Source organism: Penicilliopsis zonata (genome assembly GCF_001890105.1).
Source record: "Penicilliopsis zonata CBS 506.65 unplaced genomic scaffold ASPZOscaffold_1, whole genome shotgun sequence".
Classification (NCBI taxonomy): Eukaryota; Fungi; Ascomycota; class Eurotiomycetes; order Eurotiales; family Aspergillaceae; genus Penicilliopsis; species Penicilliopsis zonata.
In genome coordinates this window covers 2,463,910-2,489,512 of record NW_019208911.1, presented here as the reverse complement: position 1 = coordinate 2,489,512, position 25,603 = coordinate 2,463,910, and the positions used below count along the sequence as shown (strand labels likewise).

Below are 25,603 nucleotides of genomic sequence, written 5' to 3'. Positions count from 1 at the left end.
AAAAAAAAAAAAAAAAAAAGACAGAAGTAAGAAGAAGAAGAAAAAAAAACCTAAAGAAAATGGTCAACACAAATCTGGTCTGTGGCCAGGAACGCTCCCGGTGAGCTTCATCCTTTTTTTTCCCCTCCCCTCGCGCACACCCTCCCGTCCTTGACTTGATGCCGGCGAGGAGGGGGTTAGTGGGGGGGGGGAGGAAATCACGAACGGAAAATGAATGGATGAACCGGAGTCTCAGGGTTTATATATATATATATGTATATATATATATATATATATATGAGGTATAGGGTATATATGGCGCACGGAATGGACATGAATCAGAATTGTTATTTCAAGATATACATATAGACATAGACATAGACTATTGAATAGAGTCTACACTTGAGTGTCATCTACTGTGTACAGAGTACTTGCATGAAGCATTGACTACCTAGGTAGGTATGTAGTAGGTAGTACTGTCCGACTTTGGTGACCTGACTGGCAGATTAAGCGGGCCAATCAGAATATCGAAAAGTAGTACAAAGGAGTGGATCCTTGCATCCTCGGTGAGTGCAACCAATGGAATAATTTCCCTAATCACAATCATCCATGGAAAGTCGCAGTGGCAGATTAATAATAATAAAAGTGATCCATGGAATTGAACAGAATCAAAATGAAAGAAAGAAAGGGAAGAGAAAAGACTAACGGTGTTTAGTAGTCATATCCTGACAATCTAGACCTTCCTAGACCTAGACCTAGCATAAGGAACTAGAAGCAGCACTCTACCTAGGTATAACTTCTAGATACAGAAAGAGTTCTTCCACTTCTACATCAATCTCAACAGCACCAGCAGTATCATTTCCTTCTAATCCGATAGTTTTTACCTTCGAAAAAAAAAAAAACACGGCCATCCGCAGGTTCAACAGATGTCTTGCCAGAGCTACACATCATGCAACCACTGACGGGTGGCTCTTGATTTGTCTTATAGTACTCGGTTCTTCAGAGACTCGAGAAAACTAGATATGCTGGTAGTAATAGGTAGAACTTACTAGTTCATCTCGAACCGAAATACTGATACAAATCAAAGACATCTGGAGTAGTAAAAGCTAGGGTTCTATTCAATAGGTTTGGAGGTCTTGGTGTTTTATTGCTTACTCTACAATACTATTGCTCTACAAGAAAGACTAAGTTACATCAATCATATACCATACACATAAGCATAACCTGGCAGTACAACAAGTACAAAAAGCAAAGGAATATTTTGACTTCAACACCATCCTCCGCGCTCATGCAAGATGAAACCAACAACAAGGTAAAGAGAAGGAAGAGAGAGAGAGAGAGAGAGAGAGAGAGAAAGAAAAAGAAACTCCAGGGTATAGAAAAAAAAAATCATCTCAGAGAATCCAAGAAGTTCCGGGGCAAGGAGAAAATAGATTAAGTGATGAGGAAATCCATGTTCATATCCTTGATGATCTTTTCCCAGTCCCAACTGTCCTCGGTTTTGGTGTCCATGACCTCCCAAACGCGCTGGACGACCTTGAAGGCGGGCTCGATGTTGCGCAGGTTGGAGTAGGCCTTGAGGGTGTGGAAGCCCTGGCGGATACGGTCGCGCTGGGCGGGTTCAAAGGCGGAGCAGCCGAGAAGAAACAAAGGCATGAGGACGATGCTGTAGGCGCCGGCGTCCTGGGGCAGCTGGTCGAGGTAGGCAAGGCCGTCGTTGACGACCTGGGCGATCTTGGCGCTGGGTCGGGACGGGCGGATGGTGCGGTAGAGGTAGACCCAGGTGGACTGGCGGTAGAGCTGGGCGAGGAAGTAGTTGGGCGTGCCGAGTTGGTGGGAGGTCTCCCAGGCGCGGATGGCGCTGTCGATGCGCACGGCCTCGCTGAGGGTTTGGTAGTCGACGGCCGGCTCGTAGCCCTCGAGGAAGCGCTGGCGGATGCGGTCGCGCAGGCTGGTCACGTCGGAGATGTAGTCGAAGAGGCCGTCAAACACGCCCAGGAAGGCTCCCGCGGGTTTGGGCACAAAGTCCGGCAGGCGCAGGGCGCTCGGCAGGCGGGTGGGCCGCCGGTCCAGCGACGTGATGGAGTTGGAGACGTCGTGGTACTGGAAGAACTCGACGATGAACTGCCGGAACTTTTCGTTGCGCGGCTGCTGCGTGACCAGCAGGTACCGCGCGGCGTCCATATGGGGGCGGTACTCGCCGTTGGTCTCCCCCTCGCAGATGGTGTTGAGGCTGAGGGCGATGGTCGAGGCGATGATCGGGTCCTCGACCAACAGTTCGGGTTCGGACGAGCCCGAGCCCAAGCCCGAATCCGCCCGACTCTCCTCCCGGGCGTTGATGCTGTCCTTGAGGTCGGAGATGGCCTGGTGGAAGTGGTAGTACTTGCGCTCGCGCAGCTCCGGTTCCGGGTCCAGCCCAGACAGGTGCGAACCAGACAGACACATGAGCGAGTGCATCAAGCCACGATGCTGGCACGCCATGGGCAACAGAATCTCCTTGAACGGGTTCGAGTCATCGTTTATGAGGGTCAGCACACGGCTGAATCCGTGCACGAAGTGGTCAAGGAACCGCCGGTCGATCTCTGTTTCAATTCCATCGATCAAGAAGGGCAACGTGCGGGGGATGGTAACGACGCAGCGTGCTAGACATTATATATTAGATGTTTTTCTTTCTTTCTTTCTTTCTTTCTTGATTTTCTCTTACCATTCTCCAGCTTCTGTTTGCCACTCTTCCAGATCTCCTTGGCAGGATAGCCCTCACATACCACAGCATTCTTCTGACAGTTAAGACAGGCAGGCTTGGTCTCATCGCACTTCTTCTTACGCCGACGACAAGTAATACACCCCGTCTTGGAGCGACCCTTGGTCACCTTGACCTGCACGCCGGGCACAGGCAGCGGGTGTTTGCGTGGGCGGCCTCGTTTCCGTGGAACGTGGACGACGGGGCTCCCGACGGCAGGCTCCACTATAGGTTTAAAGTTACTGAAGTCGTCGATCTGTTCAATCTTGGGGACGACGGAGTCGAGATTGTTATCGATTGAATTATCGAGCGAAGCGGTGATGAGAGAGGATGAGGAGGAGGAGGAGGAGGAGGAGGAGGAGCCGGCGGCGGCAGATGCGACCGTGACGGAAGTAAGAGAGTAGTGGGTGAGAGCCCCCCCCCTATCGAGGAGTCGGTCGGCTCTGTCTATTCCATCGAATTCCGTGACGGGTGAACTGTCAACCGATTCAGATATATCGTCGGAAACATCGTCGGTGCTGACGCTGGCGCTGTGAGAAGCGTTATCGTCAAAGGCGGGGGGCAGCAGATCAACGGCGGCGGGGGAGGAGGAGGAAGAAGAAGAAGAGGAGTCGCTGCGGCCACCACCACCACCACCACCACCAACGCCAACTCCGCCGCGGTCTTCGTCGTTGTCGTCGTCCTGGTCTTGGTCTGGTCGGAGAGGATGACGCTGATGATCATTATTGTCGAGAGAAGGAAGACATTCTGTCGGAAGAGCACGCGGCGGGAAGAAGACGCTATGGTGGATGGACAACATTGACGGGAGGCGACGGAGCAGGAGCTAAAGCGAGCAGGCGGGAGGGAGACAAGGCAAGAGGAGGTTTAAATCAGCGGGGCAGAAGAAAGGTCGGTTGGCAGTTTGGTTCTAGTTGCTTAGGGTATCAGAATTTGTTAGTAACAGGAACTAAGTAGTCCGTTAGTAACCTGCCTAGGGTACAAGTCACCTCACTGGTGGTGTAAATAGTAAAATACACACTATTCTCGGGCGCTGCGGAGATCTGGATCATCTTATGAGGAACACTGCCATTTGCGTTAACGCAATACATAATGGAAACTGGATACGAGGACGATCTCGGCGACTGTAGATCAGGAATAATAATATAATCCAAATAGATACTGGAGTAAGAATAGATTGAACTTTGTAGTTACAGAGTCAGAGTACTTGATTTACTGTAGACTCAATCTATACAATTAATTATAACTACCGTCAACTACTAGGTACCGTCTATACTCTGTATAAGTCTTAATAGCACTCCGACTCCGTACTCTAGACTCTATACCTTACCTATTACTATGTCTATTGTCTAACATGAAACCGGATGACCAACGGATCAACGATCCGGGGAAGTGGGCCAGATCTTCGCCTGCAAGGAATAATACGAGGGAGAGAATAATGTGAACAAGCCACAGACTATGTAGTACATAATAGTTGACCAACTACTACATACCACCTGTAATTATCCCTCAAATATCTGTAGAAACCTAAATGGCATCCACATGTCGGTCGATTAAAAAAAAAACCACTCGTACTCCATCCAGTCTGTATGTAGTCTTCTCCACCCCTCTACTACATATTTAGAAAGCGAGAATATTCTGAAACCGACAGGGAAATAAACATAAATACTTGTAATAAGATCAGCTGAGCGGCATTTCCAAGACAGGCAAGCCGTGAAAGTTCGTGGCGCGCGATCTGACCACATCAGGTGAGGTGGTAATGGGCATCTGCATACGGCCGGCTGTACTCCGTGTATTAAGTATGTAGTACGTACCTAAGTAACTAACTACCTGGTAGTTAGTACCTAGAATAGTATTATAAGTATGGTCTCAGTTATTCTATAATATCTATATTTCGGTCTCCATACTTACTATATAATTAGTATATAGTATGTCAATATAGTATGTCATTTGAAGTAATTACAAGGTTACTCCCGTGTGGAACTGATACTATTCCGGAGAAGGATCTGCTAACCTCGGTAGGTTCAGCAGGATCCTAATTCGGCAACTTTAGCGAGAACCACTCCTAGTACGGAGTAGAGAGTACCTAAGGTACCTATGTAACTAACTACCTAGTACCTACCTAACATTAGTATACTCCGTCCTCCGTATGCTCCGTACCTTAGTAACTACATACTCCGTACCCAAGTACTTACTGGTAGTCGATGCAAGTTCTGCCTAACGACTTGCAGTTGTATTAATACTTAAAGCAAGTGTCGCGTGACTCAAGACTGCTGTCAACTATAGAGGTGCAATAACACTAGTGTTAATATTACTTAATGGAATGACTATGGAGGAACATGTTACAATAATATTAAATACTACCGTAATATACTATTCGCTGCCTCGTGTCTCTCCGCATTATGCGCAGAAACTCCCATCTAGACCACTGCAGCGAGGATCCCTTGGTGCGGGGGCGTATCACATACCACTAGGCTGCGAACCGGGCTGCCTTGTTGGTAGGTCTCACTAGGTGATCCCTGGAGGACTCCGTAGACGGAGGACGGAGTAGGAGTAGTAGGTACCAGTTAGTTATAGGTCTAGCATACTCGGACTCCGGAGCACAGTGGACAGTGCTCTGTTGGGCATTCTGTATGGTTGCCTTGTTGTGTCATTGGTAGATATCCTGCTAATACTGAGGTACCTATTATTTGTACTCCGTACTCTCTATAACTACCTTAGGTAGGTAGGTATGCTTATTTAGCATTCCGAGTTGCACTAGAGTACGCTTCACACCAACCCTTGTTACAGAAGCTTCATCATCTCATAGTACGTTGAGATACACCGAGTTACATTCAGTGTCTATCTATCCAAACCTGATTCATGACCTATCGTACCCGTACATACAGGCTTCATGTACACGCACGTCTAAATATACACCATGTCCCATGCACCCGCTATGCCAAACCATAAAAAAAAAAAAAAAAAAAAAAAAAAAAAAAGAGGATTATGCAGTGAACACTCGGTCAAGCTCTCGCAAGGCACGGATATCTTCCCCGCCAAACCCGATCTTGTCACTCGGGATATCCTTGGGTCCCTCTGCACGGCCGGCGTGCGGACTGGCCCCCGCCCGCGGAAGCTCGACTCGTCGCGTAGGGTCGAGGAGACCGATACTTCTCGCGCTGACGGGCGGCGCGGAGATTGCCGCAGCGGCAGAGACAGCGACCGCAGTAACGGGCGCAGGCATAGGCATCGTCACAGGCGGGGGCGGAGGCGGCGCGCCGTTGATCAGAGCGCCAATCGGAGGCACGACCACCTCCGTGGATGGCTTGGTTGTAGCCGGTGGGGCAAGGATGGGAAGGGTCGGATTCCCGGGAACTTGTTTCAAGAGCCGCGGGCTATGCAGGGAGCTCGGAGGTGCAGTGGTCTGTGGGAGGAGACGAGTCTGTGTGTGCGGCGAGGCGATCCGGGGATTTGGTGGCATTGTTGCATACGGTGGACTTCTCTGTAAAGAGTTAGTCTTCTTCTTCTTCTTCTTCTTCTTCTTCTTCTTCTTCTTCTTCTTCTTCTTTCTTACCTCTAAAGACCGATCATAAGGCAGGGCGGACTGTGGCGGTGGGGGAGGTAAAGCTGGGTGCTGGTGCTGTCCGTAGGGAACCTGACCGTTGGTTGCTGGAGGCAAAGGGGGCAGATACCCCCCTCCGCCCCCGTACTGTACCGACACAGTGGGCGTGCCCATAGGTGTTGGAGGCCAGCCGTACGGGGGGGTGTAGGATTGGGGATGGGTGGCTCCCGAGCGTGGATAACCTCCCAGGGGATGCGGAGTGATGGGATACGCGGCGGCGCCTGCCATCGGCCCTCGAGTGACGACCGGGAGATTCTGCTGGTCGTTGACGGTGGACTCCGGGTAGAGGCCCTTCTGCGGACGCACATGGCGCAGAGCCGGGTCGGTCGACGGCTGCTGCAGGTTGGCGGCGGACGGATGCGAACGGGAGTAATAGCTGATGAGATGTAGGTGTTGACCGGTCGACGTGGTGATGCTGAAGGATTGTTTCATCAGACCATCGGGTTTGTAGCGGTAGCCGTCGGGCCCTTCCTCGCTGGGCTCGCCGCGGTCATCGTCGCTCCCGCGGGCGCTGTCGGGCGTTTTGCCCGCTCTCGACACGGTGGACGAAGACGACGCCGTTGTCGGGGCCGTGCTGGCTGTCGCTGTGCTCCCGCCTCGTTTCCCTTCCATCTCGCGATATGTCAGAAAGCTGCCGGAGACTCGGCTGGCACTCCACGACTTCCCATCGGTCCATCGTCGCATGCCGGCCTCCCGTTCGTCCCACACAAACACCGACCCGGACCGGATGGACTGGCGTTCCTTTTCAGACAGCCGACGCTGCACGCGAGGCAGCAGACCGATCCGACATGCCTCAAACAAGATGATGGCGTCCGCAGGGGTGCGGACGTGGCCGTAGTATGTCTCCATCCACCCTCGCGAACTGGCGTTGGACTCCGTGATGGTAGTAGGTTTGTTGTGGTAGGCTTTATTACCGGATAAGTCGGAAGTGATAGATAAGAGAAATGGAGAGGAAGAAAACTAGAGAGAGAGAGAGAGAGAGAGGGAGAGGGAGAGAGGGGGGGAGGGGGGAGGAAGAAAAAGAAAGAGAGAGGAAAGGTGAGAAAGATTAGGTAGATGACAAAGGTAGATAAAGTAGGTGGAAAGGAGATAGACTGCGACAAGGGTGGAAGGATTCCGGTAAGAATGCTAGGCAAGTAGCAGGATCGCTAGGGGAAAAATGCTCCTTTACGTCACAAGGAGATTTCAGTGGCCAGTCAGTTTTATTTGAAAGGGACCAAAAAAAGAGACAGAAAATAAAGTAAAGGTTAAATAAAAAGCAGGAGAAAAGGGCAAAAAAAAAGAAAAGATGGCGCATAGACTAGTACTATCTACTACATACGTATGGATGGAACTAGTCAATAAGAATAAGAATAATGGGCTCCAGGAATGAATCCAGCGTGGGGCAGAAAAAGGATGTCAGAGACAAAGAATGCCGACGAGCAGGAAATGCCTAAGAGAGTAAGGTGGGATAATACCATAATTGGGTGTTCTGACTTGACTTGGGAAAAGAAAGTTGGGTGGGGAGTAGAGCCATAATCATAATCATAATATTGATTATTATTATTATTTTTATTATTCTTATTATTCTTATTATTTAATAATATTATAATTTTAATAATAATAATATTATTATAATAATAATCCTCAACATGTTATTTGATTTGTCAGGATCCTGCTAAGGGATAGTGGGTGGCGCTCTGATCCCTTGGACCCTGGTTAGTGCGCGACTTTTGGAGCTTAAGCTTAATCCAACACGAGGACTAGTCGCTTACATTACTCCGTACTCTATTAGTTCCTAGGTAGTAATCCATTTGGGTTAGTGGTAAGTTACAGTACGCCTTACGTAGTATCCCAATATCATAAAGTATATATATACATAGGTATGTATACATAGGTATGCAAACACCAAGTATATATATAAGATATTCTTTACTTATTAGCAGGTATCTACATGAATATACTCTGTAGTAGTTGACTTACTCTGTAGAATAATATTTGCTCGTATTGTCTCACCGCGTAATCGCCAGGATCATCAGGAATGGTTAGTGTACCGCATGGCAACCCCTTGCTGGAGGCGACTAAGCTTAAGGTAGCTTGGCAAGAATAACCTTCTGTAATACAAGGACAGAGACTCCATATCCATACGAACCAAAATCTTAATCAGGAAAATAGGGAAGCGCTCGATATAATCACAATAATGAAAAATCATCATCATAGTATATAATTAGAATAGTAAGAATAATGAGAGTAATAAGAAGAAGAAGGAGAAGAAGAAGAAGAAGAAGAAGAAGAAGAAGAATAATAATAATAATAGTACTTATAACAGGACTTATAATAAAAATATATTAATAAATAAGATACCGAATATCCAAGCGAAATGACCCCCACATTTTTGATGGATCGCAATGCCACGTAATGTGTAACACGACTTCCGACTATCCGACCGCCGCTGGAGCCACAAGCAGGAAATAGCCGACAAGGAGGACATATTGGCTGGGAATGAGCGAGACTAGCGCCACTAGATAAAGTTACCAACTACCCTATGAGGTAGGTAGATAGTAGATACCTACTAGATAACTAGTAGAGATTACAGGAATTCCGTACCTAGGTACCTAGAATTTATATGCTACGGAATACCTCGGTAGGAGCAAGGGTATATGAAATACGTAATAATGTATATGGAGGGAGGATCATGAGGATTTTTATATATTGGATGATTCTCCATATCAAGTTAGAGAAATGACCTACGGAGTACCGAGGTGCCTAATCTATTTTTGCGATTATTCATCCATCAGTTACTTTACCTAGTGGGTTACATAAGTACCAGGTACCTCCGTGACCAAGAGAGATAAAGTTACTGCCAAGAAAATGTCAGAGGATAAGCGTATCGCCAACAAAGCTGCGGCCCCGCATCAAATCATTACAGTAGTTGCTTGGCGATCAAAGAGGTACGAAGACACTGCGTAACCAGGTAGTATGTACGGAGTATAGTTCTCCATACCTACCTACTAACCTACTGGCAGGCATCCAGATATAAAACTCTCGAGGATTTTTTTCCCCTCAACCTTTTTTGACTACTGTTTCGAATTCGGGTCCAAGTATGCTACACAATAATTAGGATTTAATATTTAATAAATTATAGTTGGTCTATATTTACAGTTCTGTGTGTACTAAGCAACTAAAAAAGCGACTAGTTAACTATAACTAGTTAGTTAACCTGACTCAACTCGCTTAGAGTACGTAGCTAAAGGTGTGCCGTACTCCGTCTGGCTGTGGGTCATTGGATCGCTGCAATTTGCCTCAAACCTGGACATTCCAAGTGGAACTGACTCAAGCTGACAGTGGGCACTGGGCACCGGGCAACTGGGGACACCGACACACAGACATACGCCTCTTACGGTATGGATTTGTACTATCCCTGGCTATCTATCCCTGGTACGGATAACGGAGGACAGACGACTGGACAGATCGCTTGTCTTGTATCACATGCATGTACGAGTACATTTGTAGTATAGGTGCTAAAAATAAAAGTAAAAAGAATAAAAAAAAATATATTATTATTATTAAAATAATAAAATAGAAAATTAATATACCTGGTAGTACGGAGTAAAGAATAGCGATGACTAGGTACCTACCTACCTACTAGGTATGTAGTATACTCTCCGTATTTGCCCAATCGATGTTAGGCCCCCGACCGGCCCCATCCTGACTCAAGAAGGCGTTATTCCGCACGGAGTTACGGGTTAAGTGGATGCGTAGGAGTACCACCTACGGAGTACCTTAGGTACGGAGTAGTTACTATACAGAGACTTAGGTACGGAGTACCATACAGAGACCTAGGTACTCCGTATCACTACCTACCTACTAGGTAGTTACTGGTTATCTACTGCCTCTAGACGGACTCTATCCGAAATAATACGTCTTTATGGAGTTATTCCGTCGGTACCTAAACTCTGTTAGGTACAGAGGGGTCGGTTCGGAAGTAGTCAGTTATCCACTAACTCTATTTAGCTAGCGACCCTTTTGGACAAGAGTTATTGGTGATTTAAGTTTTCTTGGTAGTTCCCTCCTTATGCAATGAAGTGGATGCATAAACAAATATTTATGATTTTCTGTTCCACCACTTCCAGAGTCTTGAAACATGACTATCAGGTATGTAGTAAGTTGACTTGACTCCTCATACCGTTTACCTTGTACCACCACACTGACAGAGGGTCTGTACTTTCGAGTCCGCTTCGGAACAAGCTTGTTCGTATACGGAGTAGATGGAGTATCTAGGTAGTAACGACATACATACCTAGGTAGTCTACATCACTACTAGTTAAAAGACTATCTCCGCCACTAAGCGAACGCACATACTACATTTATGTAGTAGTCGACCTTCGGAAGAACCATGAGGATTAAGCGTTGTGGTACGGAGGACTCTGTACTGGGGCATGGAGGACTAATGTTAGCCTCATGCAGCCGAGTTCCGAACTGATACATCTAGTAGTAGTAGTAAGTAGTACCGAGGAGTACGGAGTACGGAGTATACGGAGTATACGGAGTGTATATATATATATATATTATTTTTAAGAAAAAAGAAATATTAATTCTAATATTTACTAATTAGTGCTTAGGATTACTCTATTACATACTGTCCTCGGAGATGACCAACTAGTATAACTAGTAACTACATTAGTCCAAAGGATTCGTACTCCATAGTTCGTACGGAGGAGTATTTATTAATTCAGGGAGGTTATTTGACTAACTAACAGGTAGTTAGTTACCTAGTTAGCTAGTTAGCGATCCACCAAAAATAAGACTAAATAGTGAATGTACGGAGTAAATGTAACCTTCATTAGTCGCCACGTGGAATCCAGGAATAGACTCGATATGAGTTAGTTAGTTACCTAGGTAGTGACTTCTACTTAGTCAAATACTATGTAGTAGATACTACAGTAATAGAGACTTACTGTGAGGTTTTGAGTATCTGTAGGAAGTGATGCTATTTATCTGTTACTGCTATATAAAAACAATTAAAAACAGGAGGATCAAAGGATACTATTTCATATTAATTAGGATGCCAGCAACTAAAGTCTGACAGCTGACAGTCAATACTAATTATGCAGATTAATAAGACTCGTATTATTTATTGACCATGCTTCGCTTAAATTGTCTTGGTTTGTAAATCATCTGGACCGATAGCGAGTTCTTGGTCTAATCCCAAGTCCTCGTATTCTAGGCAATTATACACGATGGATTATTTATTTATTTGATTTATTCTTGAAAAGCTAAAAGTATAATATACAATCTACATAAACTATGTAGTAGTGATAATACAGGATAGGAGTAGAGCCTCTATGTAGTACTACTACATACGGAGTAGTTACGCCTCTCTTACCTAACCTACCAACCAAGTAGGGAGATACCAGGTCAACAGTCAGCCCGTCCAAAGTATCGTGGAAAAGGAACCACATCACGCACGCTCGATACCCCCGCCAGGTAACCCAGGAAGCGGTCGTAGCCCAGCCCGAACCCCCCGTGCGGCGCCGTGCCCCAGCGCCGCAGGTCGGCGTACCACTGTAGATGGCCCAGGTCCTCATCGGGAGAGGTATAGGGATAGGCTTGTCCGTCTGGTTTGCGCTCGGCGCCCTCCGAGGCATCCTCCTCCTGCTGCTTGATCAGTCCATGTCGGCGCATGTTCTCGATGATGTTCGGCAGTCGATGTTCACGCAGCGAGCCTCCGGCCACCTCGCAGATTTCGGGCAGTAGGAGGTCAAAACAGGCGACCGTGGAATCCTCCTGCGACTTCACCCCCGTAGACCCCTCGGATGGAAGCATGTAGAAAGGCTTGACGGCCGCCGGATAATCCGTCACAAAGACCGGCTGGTTCCGGCAGATCGTCTCGACAATATACTTTTCATGCTCGAGCTGCAACCCGCCCGTCCAGCTGGGCGCGTATTCAAATACCGCACCGTCATGCTCCACGGCGTGCTGGAGCATCTTGATCGCCTCGGTATATGTGATGCGCCGCCACCGGGGACCTTCCATTAGACCCAACCATCGCTGGCGCAGGGCGTCTCCCTGGGTACTGCCTTCCTGGCCGCCGGACTCCCCCGTCCGCTTCGTAGAGAGGATCTCCTGCGCTACCGGCGTATCGTACAGACGGCGCGTGAGGTCGCGGATGAGATCCTCGACCAGATCCGTCAGCGCGCCGAGGTCCCGCATGAAGTTCACCTCGGCTTCCAGCATGTAGAATTCGCTGAGATGGCGCGGCGTGTCGCTCTTTTCGGCGCGAAACACGGGTGTCAGCGCCCACACGCTGCCCAGCTCCGCCGCGTACGCCTCGAGGTGCAGCTGAGACGACACCGTCAGGTATTTCGGGGTGCGGAAGAAATGCCCGCTGACCTCCGGGTCGGTCCCCATCGATTCCCGCGGCAGTATCGTAAACGTTTCCCCAGCGCCCTCGCAGTCAGAGCTGGTGATCAGCGGCGCGTGCACCTGTGTGAACCCGCCGGCGCGATGGTCGCGAAACGCATTCCCCAGCTGGTAACTGCATTCGGACCGGAACCGTGCGAGCAAGGAGTTGAACGGCGTGCGGAGTCGAAGGTGAGGGATCTGTCGTAGGAATTCGGGGCTGTGGTATTTCTTCTGGATAGGATAGGTCTATTTTGTCAGTATAAATATTGAAAAAAAAAAAAAAAACAATAACAACACTTCATTGGCAAAAAAAGAGTGTATAACCTCCGGATCAGCTGCGCCAACTACCGTCACATCCGTCGTCTGAAGCTCGTGCGTCTGTTCCTTGCCAGGCGGACACGCTTTCCAAAGCCCCGATATCTCAACGGCCGTTCCAGTCGATAGACTATCGCATGTTGTATTAGCAATCCGCTCATCCGTATCGCCATTGTACATGGACAAGAGTAGAAAGAAGAGCATACTCGGTAGCCTGCCCCGGGGTCAAGATAGCCTGCACCGGCTTAACCGTCGAGCCATCTGAGATCTCGGCAAACGCAAAACGCTTCTGTTTCCTCACGGACCGGATGAACCCCTGCACTCTGATCTCCTGGTCCTGGAAGCTGGACGTGCCATCCTGCCTCGTCGCCTGCAGGAGCTGCGCGCACCGCAGCACATGGCCAGCTGCTTTGCCGCTGTGATCAAGTCTCGCGATTGACGTAGCGAATGTCCTCCTCCATGTCTGCATTGCTTGCCGTCGTGCTGCGTCGTGGCTGCTGCTCAAGACAACACCGTGTGTTTGGGTGGTGACTCTGTCGGGGTTGAGATTGTCCCCGACACGCGCTAAACTTGGGTGGTGAATCAAATCTACCGAGTTATCGCCAATCTCCGCCCGGACAATTCATTGTTTGCCTTCAATAGTATACCTTAATAACCATGTATTTATAGTACTTAGGTTTAATAGTGAAGGATGTTTACTCTGACAAATCTTGAAGCCAGAAAGTGAATAAACCATGAAATCAAAATAAGAGAGGAGATAAGGAGTGATCTGCGTAGTTACATAGAGAAAAAGACTACTGTCCAATTCCACCTGCACCCTGTTCATATACCTTACGTTCCTCCTCAATTATCCCGATCGCATCGAAAAGATTACCCTCTGCCGCAGCGGCGTACACAGCAGCCCGCTGCTCTCCACCGTCCATGGTGCTGACATAGCCTAGATCAATAAGAGCCGAGACACAGTCATCAACTGGGCGAGTAGGCTCTGGGCGAGTAGGATGGGGACCCCCAGGAGGATCCAAGGGACCGACTGCAAAAGCCGCGGAGTGTCTGTTCTGACCACTAGTGTCGTTGTTAGAGACCTCTAGCGCGCGTGTACCATGGGGATGATGGCGAAGGGAATGGCGTTCAGTGGCACGACGTCTCAGCGGCATGTTCGAGCCATGACGCCGCTCCATGGTGTTCGAGCCGGAAGCATCAGGCATCCAGGTCCTAGGGCCGGTGAACATGACAGTATTGGAGCGACGAAGTGGACGACTGCGGGGGTCCCGATGAGCAGGCTCGATCACTGCATTAGGAATCTCACCCATCAGCTGAGTAGTGGGTGTTTGAAGATGGGTTTCCGAAGTGGGAAGTGATTCAGCAGGCCGGTTGTTCGCAGAAGTCTCGCGCTGATTCGCTAGGAAGTGTGCTTCTAGCTGAGAGACTGGCGGAAACCGGCTCATTTCCTGTTCGGGGCTTAGATTAAGGAGATTTTCGGAACTGGACGACGAGCGGCTGCTTGCCTCAGGTTGAAGTGAAGGGTACCGAGTAGCGACATTGGGATCGTCAGTCTCCTGATCCAACAGACTGAAGGATCTCCCTTGGGTTGTGTTGGCACGGTTATTCGGACTTGAGTAGCCACGTGTGGCTCCGGGCGAGGAAGGATTGACAGTCTGACGACGGGATGAACGCACGTTCCTCTCATGGACATGATGATTGTGAGGAGGGTGCAAAGCTATGATCGGGGAATGGTCACTGATTTCCAAATTCACAGCGTGTCCATCGATATGAGTTCCCTGCAAGGCCTCCTGCCCTGCTCTAGCTGCTGACACAGAAGTGAACTGGACGTAGCCAAACCCTGCATGTCTTCCTGTTTCCGAATCCAGTGGCAGACGGACAAAAACCGGAAACCCTTGAGCAAGAAAAACATCTTGAATCATTTTTTCAGTAACGTCGAAGCCCACATTTCCGATAAACAGCACAGTATTATCAGGCTGCTCATTGGGATGGAAGGGCATAGGACGATGGGTCCGTTCAGGCCTGGGAGGGCCAGGCTGCCATGGACGAGGGGGATCTCTCCTTTCAGGCCGTGCTGGCATCGGTCCTTGGGGAGGTCTTTGCTGGTAATAGGCCGGGTGGAGAGGTGGGGTTGGTCGTGGATGAAACGGCCTAGACATGAATGGAACAGGTGGATTTGGATAGCCGTGTAAGTGGTGGTGAGGGAAAGGACTTGAAAAGGGATGAGGTACAACGCGAGGATGAGGTGGATTCCGTCGTGATTCCTGTGCTCTGGCCGGCAGAGTCTCACTCGAATGGGGTGTCTGGTTGAGACTGCGGACATCCGATCCCTGCTCATCGTTTTGAGTAGTCGCCTCGGGCTCCGAAGAATGGCTAAAGTTTTGGGGTTCATCTTCCCGGCTGGCAGAAGCCGAGGAGTCAGTAGTCTGGCGAGCCGCAGTTTCAGCTGGAGCTGGGGTGCTGTGTTCTGGCCCAGGCCGGTTCTGAGGTTCAGAAGGTGAAGACTGGGGGTTGGAAGAGCCGTTTCCAAACTCCCTTTCAAATGATGTGTACAGTGTGCGTCCCACCTCGCCGAGTTCGCCTGCAATCATCTGGAGACCATCAACCACTCGTTCTGCCGCAGGGATAGTCGTCTGGGCACCTTGCGCTCTTGCCTGTGCTGCCCAACCAGGCACATTTTGGAGAGCTACACTGAGGTGTCTGATATTACTCTCCAGAGATGTCAGAGCTAGTTGAACCGATGAACCAACTTGTTCTGGAAGAGTCCTCTGGGCATTGTGCAGCTGGCGCTCCAACTCAGGAAGTCTGGATCTGATTTCAGAACCAATCATTTCCGCCCCATCGACGATGTTGTGCACAGCTTGAGCAAAAACATCGCCCGGGTTGCGGGGTTGTTGGGATGCTGCGTCCGCGGGCTGGCTGCTAGAGGAGCTAGACGGTTCTATGTGCGCACCGCTCTCTTTAGCAGCGTCCGGAGAAGCGTCCATCATCTTTGCCAACTCGGCCTCGAAAGCGGCCAAAAATGGCGCCGACTCCTCATCTGCGACGCGGTCGGTCTCCTGGGACAAGGCAGAATCGGCACCTTGTATACCATCATCGAATGATAGGCCCACGCCATCACTGTACAGGGGCTTCTTCCCCTTCTGTTCCGACCTGGATTTGGTCTCGTACTTCTTCCATATCTCCACGACGGAATTTGAGCGTCTGATGTCAAAAATGTGCATAGGAGCAGCAGAATCTGAATATTGCTGCGACAACTCCGGCTGTACCGAGACATCAACCGGATCATCCAGCCGCTGATCAAGCTCGAAAGAGGACCCGACCTTCAGATAGAGATCCGAACGTTAGTTTATATATTTTGCAAGAAAAAAGTCTGAAATCAAGCTATTAACTTACGGTGATCAACTCGCCGTCGTCGTTATCCACATACATCAGTCTCGCGCGGGGATTATCGACAGCAATCCTGTCGTACTCCGATGAGGAGATCTGGACGGTGGCATGAGGCTGAGGCTGTGATATCTCCCCATCTTCCCCCTGAGAGTGATCCCCGGTGCTCACGGTGGTGTCGGATTCGGACGCGACATAGGGAGAGACAGCGAGGTCTCTGATATGGAAGGGCCTCAACATGATTTCTGGAATATAGTGATGATGTTTTGAAGCCGAGAAACAAAGAAATCCGGACAGGCTCTCCAAACCTCGATCTGGAGTTAGAGAGAAGCACCGGAGGCGAGGAAGTTGTAGGCGTGATGGCAAGGCTGACTGCCTGGCTGGCGGACTATCGTCAGTAGCAGATCAGCTCATAGAACATAGACTGCTGCCTACACCAGCAGCTTAAGCTCGCCTCAACACATAGACGATCCAAAGGCAGAGAGTGTATCTGGACAACGAGATGGCAAAGGACACTCTTGACTCTCTCCAGGCAACAGGATAAGGTCAGGTCAGTGCTAACTGCTCCACCCTGAAATAAGAGCTTCACCCCCGCGCTGCTTATTGCCACAGGACGCGCCAATCGGGTCGCGCCTGAAAATGCTACAGGCTACACCCACCTCCCATCAGAAAGAGATAACAGGTCAGCAAGTGCATTATCCTGAAAACCTGATTAATCTGACGGGAAAATATAGTGCTCACACCTGTTGTTCAGAAAAATATCATTGCCTAGCCCCGCCGTTGCCTCCGATCTGCGCATTCCTTACGAAGTATTCACCGAGAGAGAATTGCCTCCCCCCCCCCCCCCCCATCCGACCTCAATGGCCCTTGATCCCAGGAAGGAGGGAAATACGCCGGATAGCCAGTAGCCAGAGAAAGAAGGGTAGCGACAGGCTGACTGATCGCGAGGGAAATTGAGGCTCTCGATGGCTGCCACCGAGTCTCCACCACACACAAGCACACCACCTGCCCACCGGAATGTCCAGAACGTCGTTTTAGGCAGCCTTCTTTTCAGAACCTGGTACAAATCGATATACCCGGAGGAGTTGGTGCACAAGGACACGGAGCGGTTGTACGTCTGCCGGTGGTGCTTTCGATACGCGTGCGATGCGGACGCTCACGTGAAACACACACGCGTCTGCGATAGCCGGACGGTGCCTTCGGGGGTCAAGGTGTATGACTGCCAGGGATATGCGGTGTGGGAGATCGATGGGGCGGAGCATACGCTCTTCTCGCAGAATCTATCGCTGTTTGCGAAGCTGTTTGTCGATCACAAGTCGGTCTTCTTCGACGTCTCCTCGTTCCTCTACTACATCCTCACGTTCACCGACCCGGAGGACCCGGAAAGCTATTACATCCTGGGCTACTTTTCCAAGGAGAAGCTCTCGTGGGATGCGAATAACCTCGCGTGCATCCTGATCTTCCCCCCGTACCAGCACAAGCAGCTGGGGAAGCTGCTGATGAGTGTCAGCTACAAGCTGAGCGGCTGGGAGCGGGAAGGCGGCTTCATCGGTGGTCCCGAACGGCCACTCAGCGAGATGGGGCGGAGGAGTTATTCACGCTTCTGGGCGGAACGAATAGCGAGGCATTTCCTGGTAGGTTCGGGCTCTCGTGACGAGGAAGGGACCGAGAGGTTGTCGTTGTCGCCAGCGCAGAAGAAAAAGAGCACCCCGAATGGCACGACTAGGAAGAGACCTCATCATCATCAAGAATGTATGACTGTACAAGAAATCGGGCAGGCCACAGGCATGCTGGTCGAAGATGTCATCACAACACTCAAGGACATGGGGGTCGTAGAGCCGGATAAAGCTCGCAAAAAGCGCAACCTGGGCCCTTCTTCTTCCGCCACGCCAGCTAGCACCGAGGACAGCCGGTCCGTGGTCATACGCAAAACCAAAGTTCTCGACTGGGCCACCTCTCGTCGCGTTAGCCTCCAGGATCCCGTCAGAAATGAGGGTTTCATCGGCGGCTGGCTCCGGGAGTCCAGTGCTGAGGTCCAGAGCATAGAAGATGGAGAAAGCTCCGATTCATCTTGAACGACTTGCATGGAAGGGAAAATCGGCGTTTGGGAGGGTATCTTGTTTATTCACTATTACTGTTGGGCTGTCTTGACATTCATTCTCATATTTCTAATCACTGTTCTTATATACATAGCGGTATATAATTGACTAGACAGATTATATATATACTACTCTCTCTGGTGTCTATAAACTATGTCTTTGAACACGTGCCTACATTTATTCAATAGTTCCAATGACCAACAACTACTATTGTCAATGATGTAGTCAATCATCTAAAATGACTGGTCGAATCTCGTGCAAGCCTTGGGATATCAGGGGAATCTTCTATCGCGAACTGTATATGGTCTCGCTTTACAAATCCAATATAAGTTTTGTCTTTTTTTCTATCTTTTTACATACATCACGCCACGGGTTTATTTACCCGCAGAGGTCGTATTGGCTATGCAGGCGAAACAGCTCTATCACTCGTCCATACCGGCAGGACCGCCTTGTCTGCTCATCTGCCGAGCCTTGAGCAGTTCGTCGCAGAGGAGGAGGTTCGACGCGATACCGGTGCTGGAGGCGATGCAATTCCGCAGAACGCGGAAGGAGTCGAAGACACCCTCTTGCACGGGGTCCATCGGCTCCCCGGTGGCCAAGTTCAGGCCGATCGGGACGCCCTCAGTCCGCTCATCCTCCATGGCAGCCAGCGAGTCCTGGATGTCATGTCCTGAGTTGGCGGCAAGGGTCTTGGGAATCACCAGGAGGGCATCGGAAAATGCATCAACGCCCGACTTGGCCTTGCCCTTGACGGAGCTGCGGAAGTTGCGGAGGTGCGCCGCACAGGCGATCTGGTAGGCACCAGCACCCGGCACAACGCAGCCGTCGACAATGGTGTTGTAGACTGAGCGAAGGCCGTCCCGAACCGCATCCTTGACCTGGGCGATGGTGTGCTGGTTGGGTCCCTTGATGAGAATGGTGACAGACTTGGGGTCCTTGACCTCCTCAACGAAAGTGAACTTCTCTTCTCCAAGCTGGTGCTCATATACCAGGCCGGCCCATCCAAGAACGTCCGGGCTGAGGTCGTCCACGCTGTTCTGCGCGGTTCCGCCACAGACCAGCTGGAGACGCTCCATGTTTCTCCGCTTGGCTCTGCGAAGAGCAAAAATGCCATTCTTGACAAGCACATCCAGACTCAGGGGGTCAATACCCTTCTGGTTGATGACAACAAAACCCTTCTTCGGGTCGTTTCCGCAAACCTCCTTCTTCAGCTCCACAATCTTCTGGAGCTTGGCGTCCACGAAGCGACGCTCGCTTTCCACCAGTTTGTCACGCTGCTCAGCGCTGGAGTAGTAAAACCCAGAGTTGATCTCCGACTTTTCGTACTCGAGACTGACATTCAAGGTCAAGATGAACGCATTCTCAACACGCTTCGGCATATCAGGGTGTCTCGCACCGTGGTCCAGAGCAAGACCACGGATGAGCTGAGTGTCCGACGACATCCGGTGTTGCATGGTCATGATCTCGATCATGTGCAGATCGGGCTTCTCGGGGGCTTTGTGGATGGCAAGCACGGCATCAACAATGTCAGGGGTCAGCTTCTCAGCGAGTGCGGTGTTTAGCTTCGTAGAGAGAGATGTCCGGGCCACAGATAGTAGCAGTTCGCGGTCGATCGGTCTTTCGATCTTAAATTGGTCGAGGTACTATAAAGAAAATATTGTCTTAGTACCGCACCAACGTCACCTTGTCAACTAGAATGGCCACTCACTTTCAGGGCTTCAGTCTTCGCAATCTCATATCCGTCTGTGATAACGCGAGGGTGTAATCCTTCACTGATGTAACGGTTGGCCTGCTTCAAAAGTTCTCCAACCAACAACACGACCGACGTTGTTCCATCCCCAGTGATATCATCCTGTGCTGTCGCAGCACGCGCAATCATGACCTCGAGGCGTAATTAGTATGTGAAGTAAATGATTTCGAGAAATCAAAAAAAGGAGCTTACAGCCGTCGGGTTTTGGATTTGCTACCAGATGTTAGTCAGTACACGGCATTATCAATTCCAGGCATGTGTTACGAACCATTTCTCGCAGCAAAACGTTTCCATCCTTGGTCAATTTGATCTGCCAAACAAATAAGATTAGGAGCCGTAGATTGTTTTTCAGACAGAGAATATTTTCGTACTCCACCAGCGCCATCAACCAGCCTGGAGAGCAATTGGGTCAGTCGCATAGTCCATTCTCATGTGTGCTGGGAGCGGCCAACTTACATCTTCAGAGTCCCTGACGGACCCAGGTTCGACTTCAAGACATCCTGGAGACCCTCGCCAGCGCTGATGTTCACCTTGAGAGCCTCCGCTCGCCGCTGCACACCGTCAGTGTGTGACCTCCCTCATTGAGGGGCATTCAGTGGGGGGAGGGGGGTTTGCTCATACCCTCGACTCCGCCTTGGGGTTAAGTAACTGTGTTGCAGACATCTCTGCAAAAGAAAAATTACAAAAGCAAGCTCAAATGGTCTTCAAACGAGGAAAACCGAACCCAAACGTCTGGCTGGCAAAACAGAGAGGCGAGCAGTCGTCTAGCACAAAGCTGAGGCGGTTCCGTTGAATGCGGTGAGCTTTGGTTTTGGCAAAAACCCACATTGGAAGAATCGCACTAGCGCCGCCGCGAAAAAAAAAGAGCTCCAACGTCTCGAAGCCCCGAATCTCCATCTCTCAGCCTCTTCAACTCCACGCTGGGCGCTGCACAACCCTCTCGGGCGGAAATTTTGCGTGCCGGTTTGCGATATATCTTTTTCGCGTCGGAGATTCTAATTTTTATCGTGTACAATTGACCCGGGCCGTCTGTTCCGCCATGGCCGACTATCTCCTCTTCGAAGGCCCTATGGGCTACTCACTTTTCAAGGTCTCCCTGCAGGCCGATACTGTGGGTAATCGTCTGAAGGAGGTCCAGGATGGTGTTCGGGATCTGGCGACATTTGGCAAGATGGTGGATTTGGCCAGTTTTTTGCCTTTTGAGTACGTTCCCCCCCCCCCCCCCCCCCTTCTCTCTCGTTTCCCTCGGGAAGCGGTTGAGGTGCCGACGCTGACGTAGAACACTAGAAACAACAAGCAGGCTCTCAGTGAAATCAACGATATTTCGGAAGGTGTTGCATCTGATACGCTTATTTCCTTCCTCGAGATGAATTTGCCCAAGCCCAGCAAGAAGAAGAACATTGTTCTTGGAGTCGCTGACAAGGCTCTGGCTGGAAGTATCAAGTCGGCCTTCTCCTTTGTGGACTGTGAGACTGGAGACACGAGCGAGGTTGTCCAGGACATGCTCCGCGGCATCAGACTGCACGCGACCAAGCTGCTGAAGCAATTGCGTGAGGGAGACATGGGCACTGCGCAACTCGGTCTTGGTCACGCTTACTCGCGCGCCAAGGTCAAGTTCTCCGTGCAGCGTGACGACAACCACATTATCCAGGCCATTGCCATCCTTGACCAACTTGACAAGGCCATCAACACCTTTGCGATGAGATGCCGGGAGTGGTATTCTTGGCACTTTCCTGAGCTCATCAAGATCGTCTCCGACAACCAGCGCTATGCCCAGGTTGCTCTGTTCGTGAAGGATAAGAAGACCCTGACTGATGAGAGCTTGCACGATCTTGCTGCTCTCGTAGAAGACGATGAGGGCATTGCCAGAAACATCATCGAGGCTGCCAGACACAGTATGGGTCAGGACATCTCGGAAACTGACATGGAGAACGTGCTGGCCTTTGCGAACCGTGTGGTCAGCCTTTCCAAGTACCGCAAGTCGCTCCACGCCTACCTGGTGTCCAAGATGAGCGTTGTCGCCCCCAACTTGGCTGCGTTGATTGGCGAGATCGTCGGTGCCCGCCTGATCTCCCACGCCGGAAGCTTGACCAACCTCTCCAAGTACCCTGCCTCCACCGTGCAGATTCTTGGAGCTGAGAAGGCCCTTTTCAGAGCGCTGAAGACCAAGGGTAACACCCCCAAGTATGGTCTGCTCTATCACTCTTCCTTTATCGGCAAGGCCGGCCCCAAGAACAAGGGTAGAATCTCTCGCTTCCTGGCGAACAAGTGCTCTATCGCCTCCAGAATCGACAACTTTTCCGAGACTCCGTCCACCAAGTTTGGTGAGATCCTGAAGCAGCAGGTCGAGGAGCGCCTGGAATTCTACTCTACCGGCGCTGCACCCACCCGGAACGAAATTGCCATGGTACGTTTTTAGATGACCCGAGTAACCGATTTTTAGCACGGATGACTGACTTGCATAGAAAAATGCCATGGATGCTGTTCTCGCCGATATGGACGTGGACGGCGATGCCAGCGACGTAGACATGGACGAGGTTGATGAGAAGAAAGAGAAGAAGGAAAAGAAGGAGAAGAAAGACAAGAAGGAGAAGAAGGACAAGAAGGAGAAGAAGGAGAAGAAGGAAGAGAAGGAAGAGAAGAAGAAGAAGAGGAAGTCGGACGTTGGCGGCGACTCGGACAAGAAGAAGCGGAAACATGACACCGATGCTGAGCCATCCAAAAAGAAGGTCAAGGTCTAATCGCACTATATCTTGGGACATGTGGGAGTCATTATCGCGGCGTTAGTATGGTTGAGCTGAATTTTTTTTCTTTTCTTCCTTCCTCGTTCTGCTTTCTTGGTTTTTTTCCCCCTCTCTTATTGACGACGTGGATGAGTAGGATGTTTGTAAATTACTCAGTCGAGTCCGCTCTTTTGTCGTGTTATAAAATAGGGTCTTTCTTTACTCTTTAAATATTGCTATAACTGTTATATGAAAAGTGTTTACATCTCTTTCACCTATATATTAGATGCCTGCCATATCAGTTCTTTCTATATACAGCTGCCTGATCAGCCCGTCTGACTCTGCGTATAATAAAGAGCTGTCTCTCTGCTCTTTCTATACTCGATTCACTGTACACTATAAATATCAGTGACACTTCCCACTTATGAATCTTTCAGAGCGAACTGGTACCGTGTCTAGACAACATGGTATGAGCTCTATGCGACTGTCATTAACCAGTCACTAATTCTTGATACAAGCTCCCAGCTTTCAGCGGATTTCCGCCCCCCCTGACTCTTTTGTAAAAGGTGTGATCGCAGCTCCTATCCCAGTCGCGTGCAAAACGAGTTTCTAGTAGCAGCAGATCTAGCGGACCCGTCCTATTCTGAGAATAGAACTAAACCACCCGGTTCCCCTGTAGGCATATATTTAGCCCTCCGGAGAATGAAGGAAAGGTATCAAGCCGGCACTGGTTTCCTTTTACAACACAATTAGCTTCCAAGGTGAATGAGATCTTGGGGAAGCATTAGCAATAGAGAAAAATAAACTCCAGTGGCTTCGAGTGCAAGTAGGAACTAGCCGAGCTATGCGTAGAAGTGAGGCCATTACCATAGCGTTTCGCGGCACGTTAATTGCCCCGACGCAGCGAACATCTATGACGCCTTGAAGACGAGGAAAGTACCGATAGAGAAAGGCCTCGGCGAGGTCTTTGCTGATCGACGCGGCTGACCTCAAGTCAGCACATCAGTAGTATTAGTAGTGATCAGGCTTTCTGTACCTTGATAGAATTCTTTCCACCTGGACTAGCCGGAGCTGCAGAATATGGGATGATGTGTGCACATTTAGTGCAAACTGCTCTTGCTCCGTCGTGGAGAGCTTTTTGGGCTTATACTTAACCCTGGCTCACAGAATTCGAAAGGAAGATGATCAGCAGCTTTACAAGGAACAAAGATAAGACTCTTTACCTCTAAGGAAGGCTAAGGCCTGGAGTCCCTCATCATCACGGCCCAGCACGTCGCAAACCAGGGCTTCTTGATCTTGGTCGGTGAAGCTGTGGAGGCAGCCTGTAATGATAGCTATTGTGTAATCTTGCTCGCTCTTCAAGGTGTATCCCTGAGTCCCAGGTATAGTGTTGTCTAGTGTTCAGTCTGCAGTAACTCCGACGGCAGCGAGCGTGGTCAGTTCAGCGTCAACCGGGTCTTTTTCAGACTCCTCGAGGCCATTTTCAAGGTGCGCGACTTTGGCTTTATGGGCAGCCTTTGCTGCTCCTCTTAGTGGTTGCTTTCGTTTGGTCATCATCGAGGTACTGAGAGACTCTAGGGGAGAGAAGGGTTGCAGGAAGCTATAGAGATGAGAGCAAAGAAAGCACTTGGAAGGCTGCCACTCCTCTCAATCTTAGAAGACAAGTTATCAGAGACTTGAATCCTTGATCATGGCTCAGGGTAACAATAATACTATATTATAGACTCTGAACCTCGTTCATGACTGGGGGACTGGAAATCGACGGTTGCGTATATGACATGATGACCTCACTGATAGGGCTGGAACTGAGTAATATGTGAAGTAGCTAGAGCAAGGATTGACACTAGAATCTATTCACTGTTCAGCTTGTAGTCTCAAGGCGCCGAAATGGGAGCCTGGTGCTATATGAACAAGGAGGGTGACTGCTAGACCATAGGAAATGCCAGGATCCTATATCTATCTGTTGCCGACATTCTGGATATGGCCACAAAACTGGTCATATTTACTGAGGAAAGGCCAGCAGGAAACCTGATTATCCTGAGATACCATAAGGGAATAAAATTAGCAAGACCATATGTTCTCTTCGAAAGAATTCAATCTAGATAAAGACAGGTTGGTCAACGTGTTTCGCCAACAGGGAGCATCGAGGCTAGATAAAGCTGTAACATGACCTACTCTTTTATAAAGGGAATATAGATACATCAATCATTTCTATCTAATATATGATAATAATCTTAATAATTGAAGTTAGATATTCCTAGTAAATAGGTACTACATTCCTAGGGAATGTAACATAGCTCTCTACCCTTAAATCCAGCCATTCTTTCCCTACCAAGCATATTATGAAAAATATTAAGTCTAATTCACTGTGGAATACTGGGTGATATTAAGAATAGCTTCAGATACTTTCTGTGGCTGATATAACCACTAAATCCTTGCATAGAACTTCTTCAGAGAAGTCCGAGTCTCACCAATCAGACCCCAAGCCAGAAATAACTATTCTGCTTAGCTCACCCTTGAATCTCTAGAAAATCACTTCGCAGCATCCTACACCTACAAGATATACTATTCACGGCTTCAGTTAACCCTCACAGAGGAAGAGAGTACGCCTGAACAAGCCTCGCG

At 49.5% G+C, this 25,603-nt stretch overlaps 7 protein-coding genes across 7 annotated transcripts; 2 read left to right on the top strand and 5 right to left on the bottom strand.

The window, feature by feature from the left end:
• Positions 1 to 1,242: 1,242 nt before the first annotated feature.
• Positions 1,243 to 3,754, bottom strand: ASPZODRAFT_127486 (hypothetical protein). Its single transcript, XM_022721763.1, has 2 exons — positions 2,684 to 3,754; positions 1,243 to 2,621 (listed from the first exon to the last, which is right to left on the bottom strand). Exons 1-2 carry the CDS (start codon positions 3,516 to 3,518, stop codon positions 1,414 to 1,416), a joined length of 2,043 nt encoding a protein of 680 aa, XP_022585927.1. The 5' UTR covers positions 3,519 to 3,754; the 3' UTR covers positions 1,243 to 1,413.
• A 1,948-nt stretch (positions 3,755 to 5,702) lies between these two features.
• ASPZODRAFT_12241 (hypothetical protein) lies at positions 5,703 to 7,169 on the bottom strand (the record flags this gene model as incomplete). The annotated part of the gene is made up of 2 exons (XM_022721325.1): positions 5,703 to 6,200; positions 6,273 to 7,169. 2 exons carry the CDS (start codon positions 7,167 to 7,169, stop codon positions 5,703 to 5,705), a joined length of 1,395 nt encoding a protein of 464 aa, XP_022585926.1.
• Positions 7,170 to 11,717: 4,548 nt separating this feature from the next.
• On the bottom strand, positions 11,718 to 13,488 carry ASPZODRAFT_55344 (hypothetical protein; the record flags this gene model as incomplete). The annotated part of the gene is made up of 3 exons (XM_022728539.1): positions 11,718 to 12,950; positions 13,029 to 13,149; positions 13,226 to 13,488. The coding sequence occupies 3 exons, from the start codon at positions 13,486 to 13,488 to the stop codon at positions 11,718 to 11,720; spliced, it is 1,617 nt and encodes a 538-aa protein (XP_022585925.1).
• A 265-nt stretch (positions 13,489 to 13,753) lies between these two features.
• On the bottom strand, positions 13,754 to 16,940 carry ASPZODRAFT_127482 (hypothetical protein). Its single transcript, XM_022721762.1, has 2 exons — positions 16,416 to 16,940; positions 13,754 to 16,342 (listed from the first exon to the last, which is right to left on the bottom strand). Exons 1-2 carry the CDS (start codon positions 16,644 to 16,646, stop codon positions 13,814 to 13,816), a joined length of 2,760 nt encoding a protein of 919 aa, XP_022585924.1. The 5' UTR covers positions 16,647 to 16,940; the 3' UTR covers positions 13,754 to 13,813.
• Positions 16,941 to 17,231: 291 nt separating this feature from the next.
• On the top strand, positions 17,232 to 18,704 carry ASPZODRAFT_127481 (hypothetical protein). Its single transcript, XM_022721761.1, has one exon. The coding sequence runs from the start codon at positions 17,372 to 17,374 to the stop codon at positions 18,479 to 18,481; it is 1,110 nt and encodes a 369-aa protein (XP_022585923.1). The 5' UTR covers positions 17,232 to 17,371; the 3' UTR covers positions 18,482 to 18,704.
• A 223-nt stretch (positions 18,705 to 18,927) lies between these two features.
• Positions 18,928 to 20,918, bottom strand: ASPZODRAFT_148694 (hypothetical protein; the record flags this gene model as incomplete). The annotated part of the gene is made up of 7 exons (XM_022725406.1): positions 18,928 to 20,148; positions 20,214 to 20,387; positions 20,448 to 20,468; positions 20,524 to 20,565; positions 20,627 to 20,648; positions 20,712 to 20,806; positions 20,877 to 20,918. The coding sequence occupies 7 exons, from the start codon at positions 20,916 to 20,918 to the stop codon at positions 18,928 to 18,930; spliced, it is 1,617 nt and encodes a 538-aa protein (XP_022585922.1).
• A 213-nt stretch (positions 20,919 to 21,131) lies between these two features.
• On the top strand, positions 21,132 to 23,053 carry ASPZODRAFT_127479 (hypothetical protein). The gene is made up of 3 exons (XM_022721760.1): positions 21,132 to 21,458; positions 21,543 to 22,662; positions 22,721 to 23,053. Exons 1-3 carry the CDS (start codon positions 21,295 to 21,297, stop codon positions 22,994 to 22,996), a joined length of 1,560 nt encoding a protein of 519 aa, XP_022585921.1. The 5' UTR covers positions 21,132 to 21,294; the 3' UTR covers positions 22,997 to 23,053.
• Positions 23,054 to 25,603: the final 2,550 nt, after the last annotated feature.

Bases quoted from the DNA above. Each gene is read 5' to 3' on its own strand.
- ASPZODRAFT_127486 (XM_022721763.1), bottom strand. From the start codon at position 3,518: ATGTTGTCCATCCACCATAGCGTCTTCTTCCCGCCGCGTGCTCTTCCG. The intron at 2,622-2,683 runs GTAAGAGAAAAT...TATAATGTCTAG, and splicing joins CAAACAGAAGCTGGAGAATG to CACGCTGCGTCGTTACCATC.
- ASPZODRAFT_127482 (XM_022721762.1), bottom strand. From the start codon at position 16,646: ATGTTGAGGCCCTTCCATATCAGAGACCTCGCTGTCTCTCCCTATGTC. The intron at 16,343-16,415 runs GTAAGTTAATAG...CTCTATCTGAAG, and splicing joins ACGACGGCGAGTTGATCACC to GTCGGGTCCTCTTTCGAGCT.
- ASPZODRAFT_127481 (XM_022721761.1), top strand. From the start codon at position 17,372: ATGGCTGCCACCGAGTCTCCACCACACACAAGCACACCACCTGCCCAC.
- ASPZODRAFT_127479 (XM_022721760.1), top strand. From the start codon at position 21,295: ATGGCCGACTATCTCCTCTTCGAAGGCCCTATGGGCTACTCACTTTTC. The intron at 21,459-21,542 runs GTACGTTCCCCC...GTAGAACACTAG, and splicing joins GCCAGTTTTTTGCCTTTTGA to AAACAACAAGCAGGCTCTCA. The intron at 22,663-22,720 runs GTACGTTTTTAG...TGACTTGCATAG, and splicing joins CCCGGAACGAAATTGCCATG to AAAAATGCCATGGATGCTGT.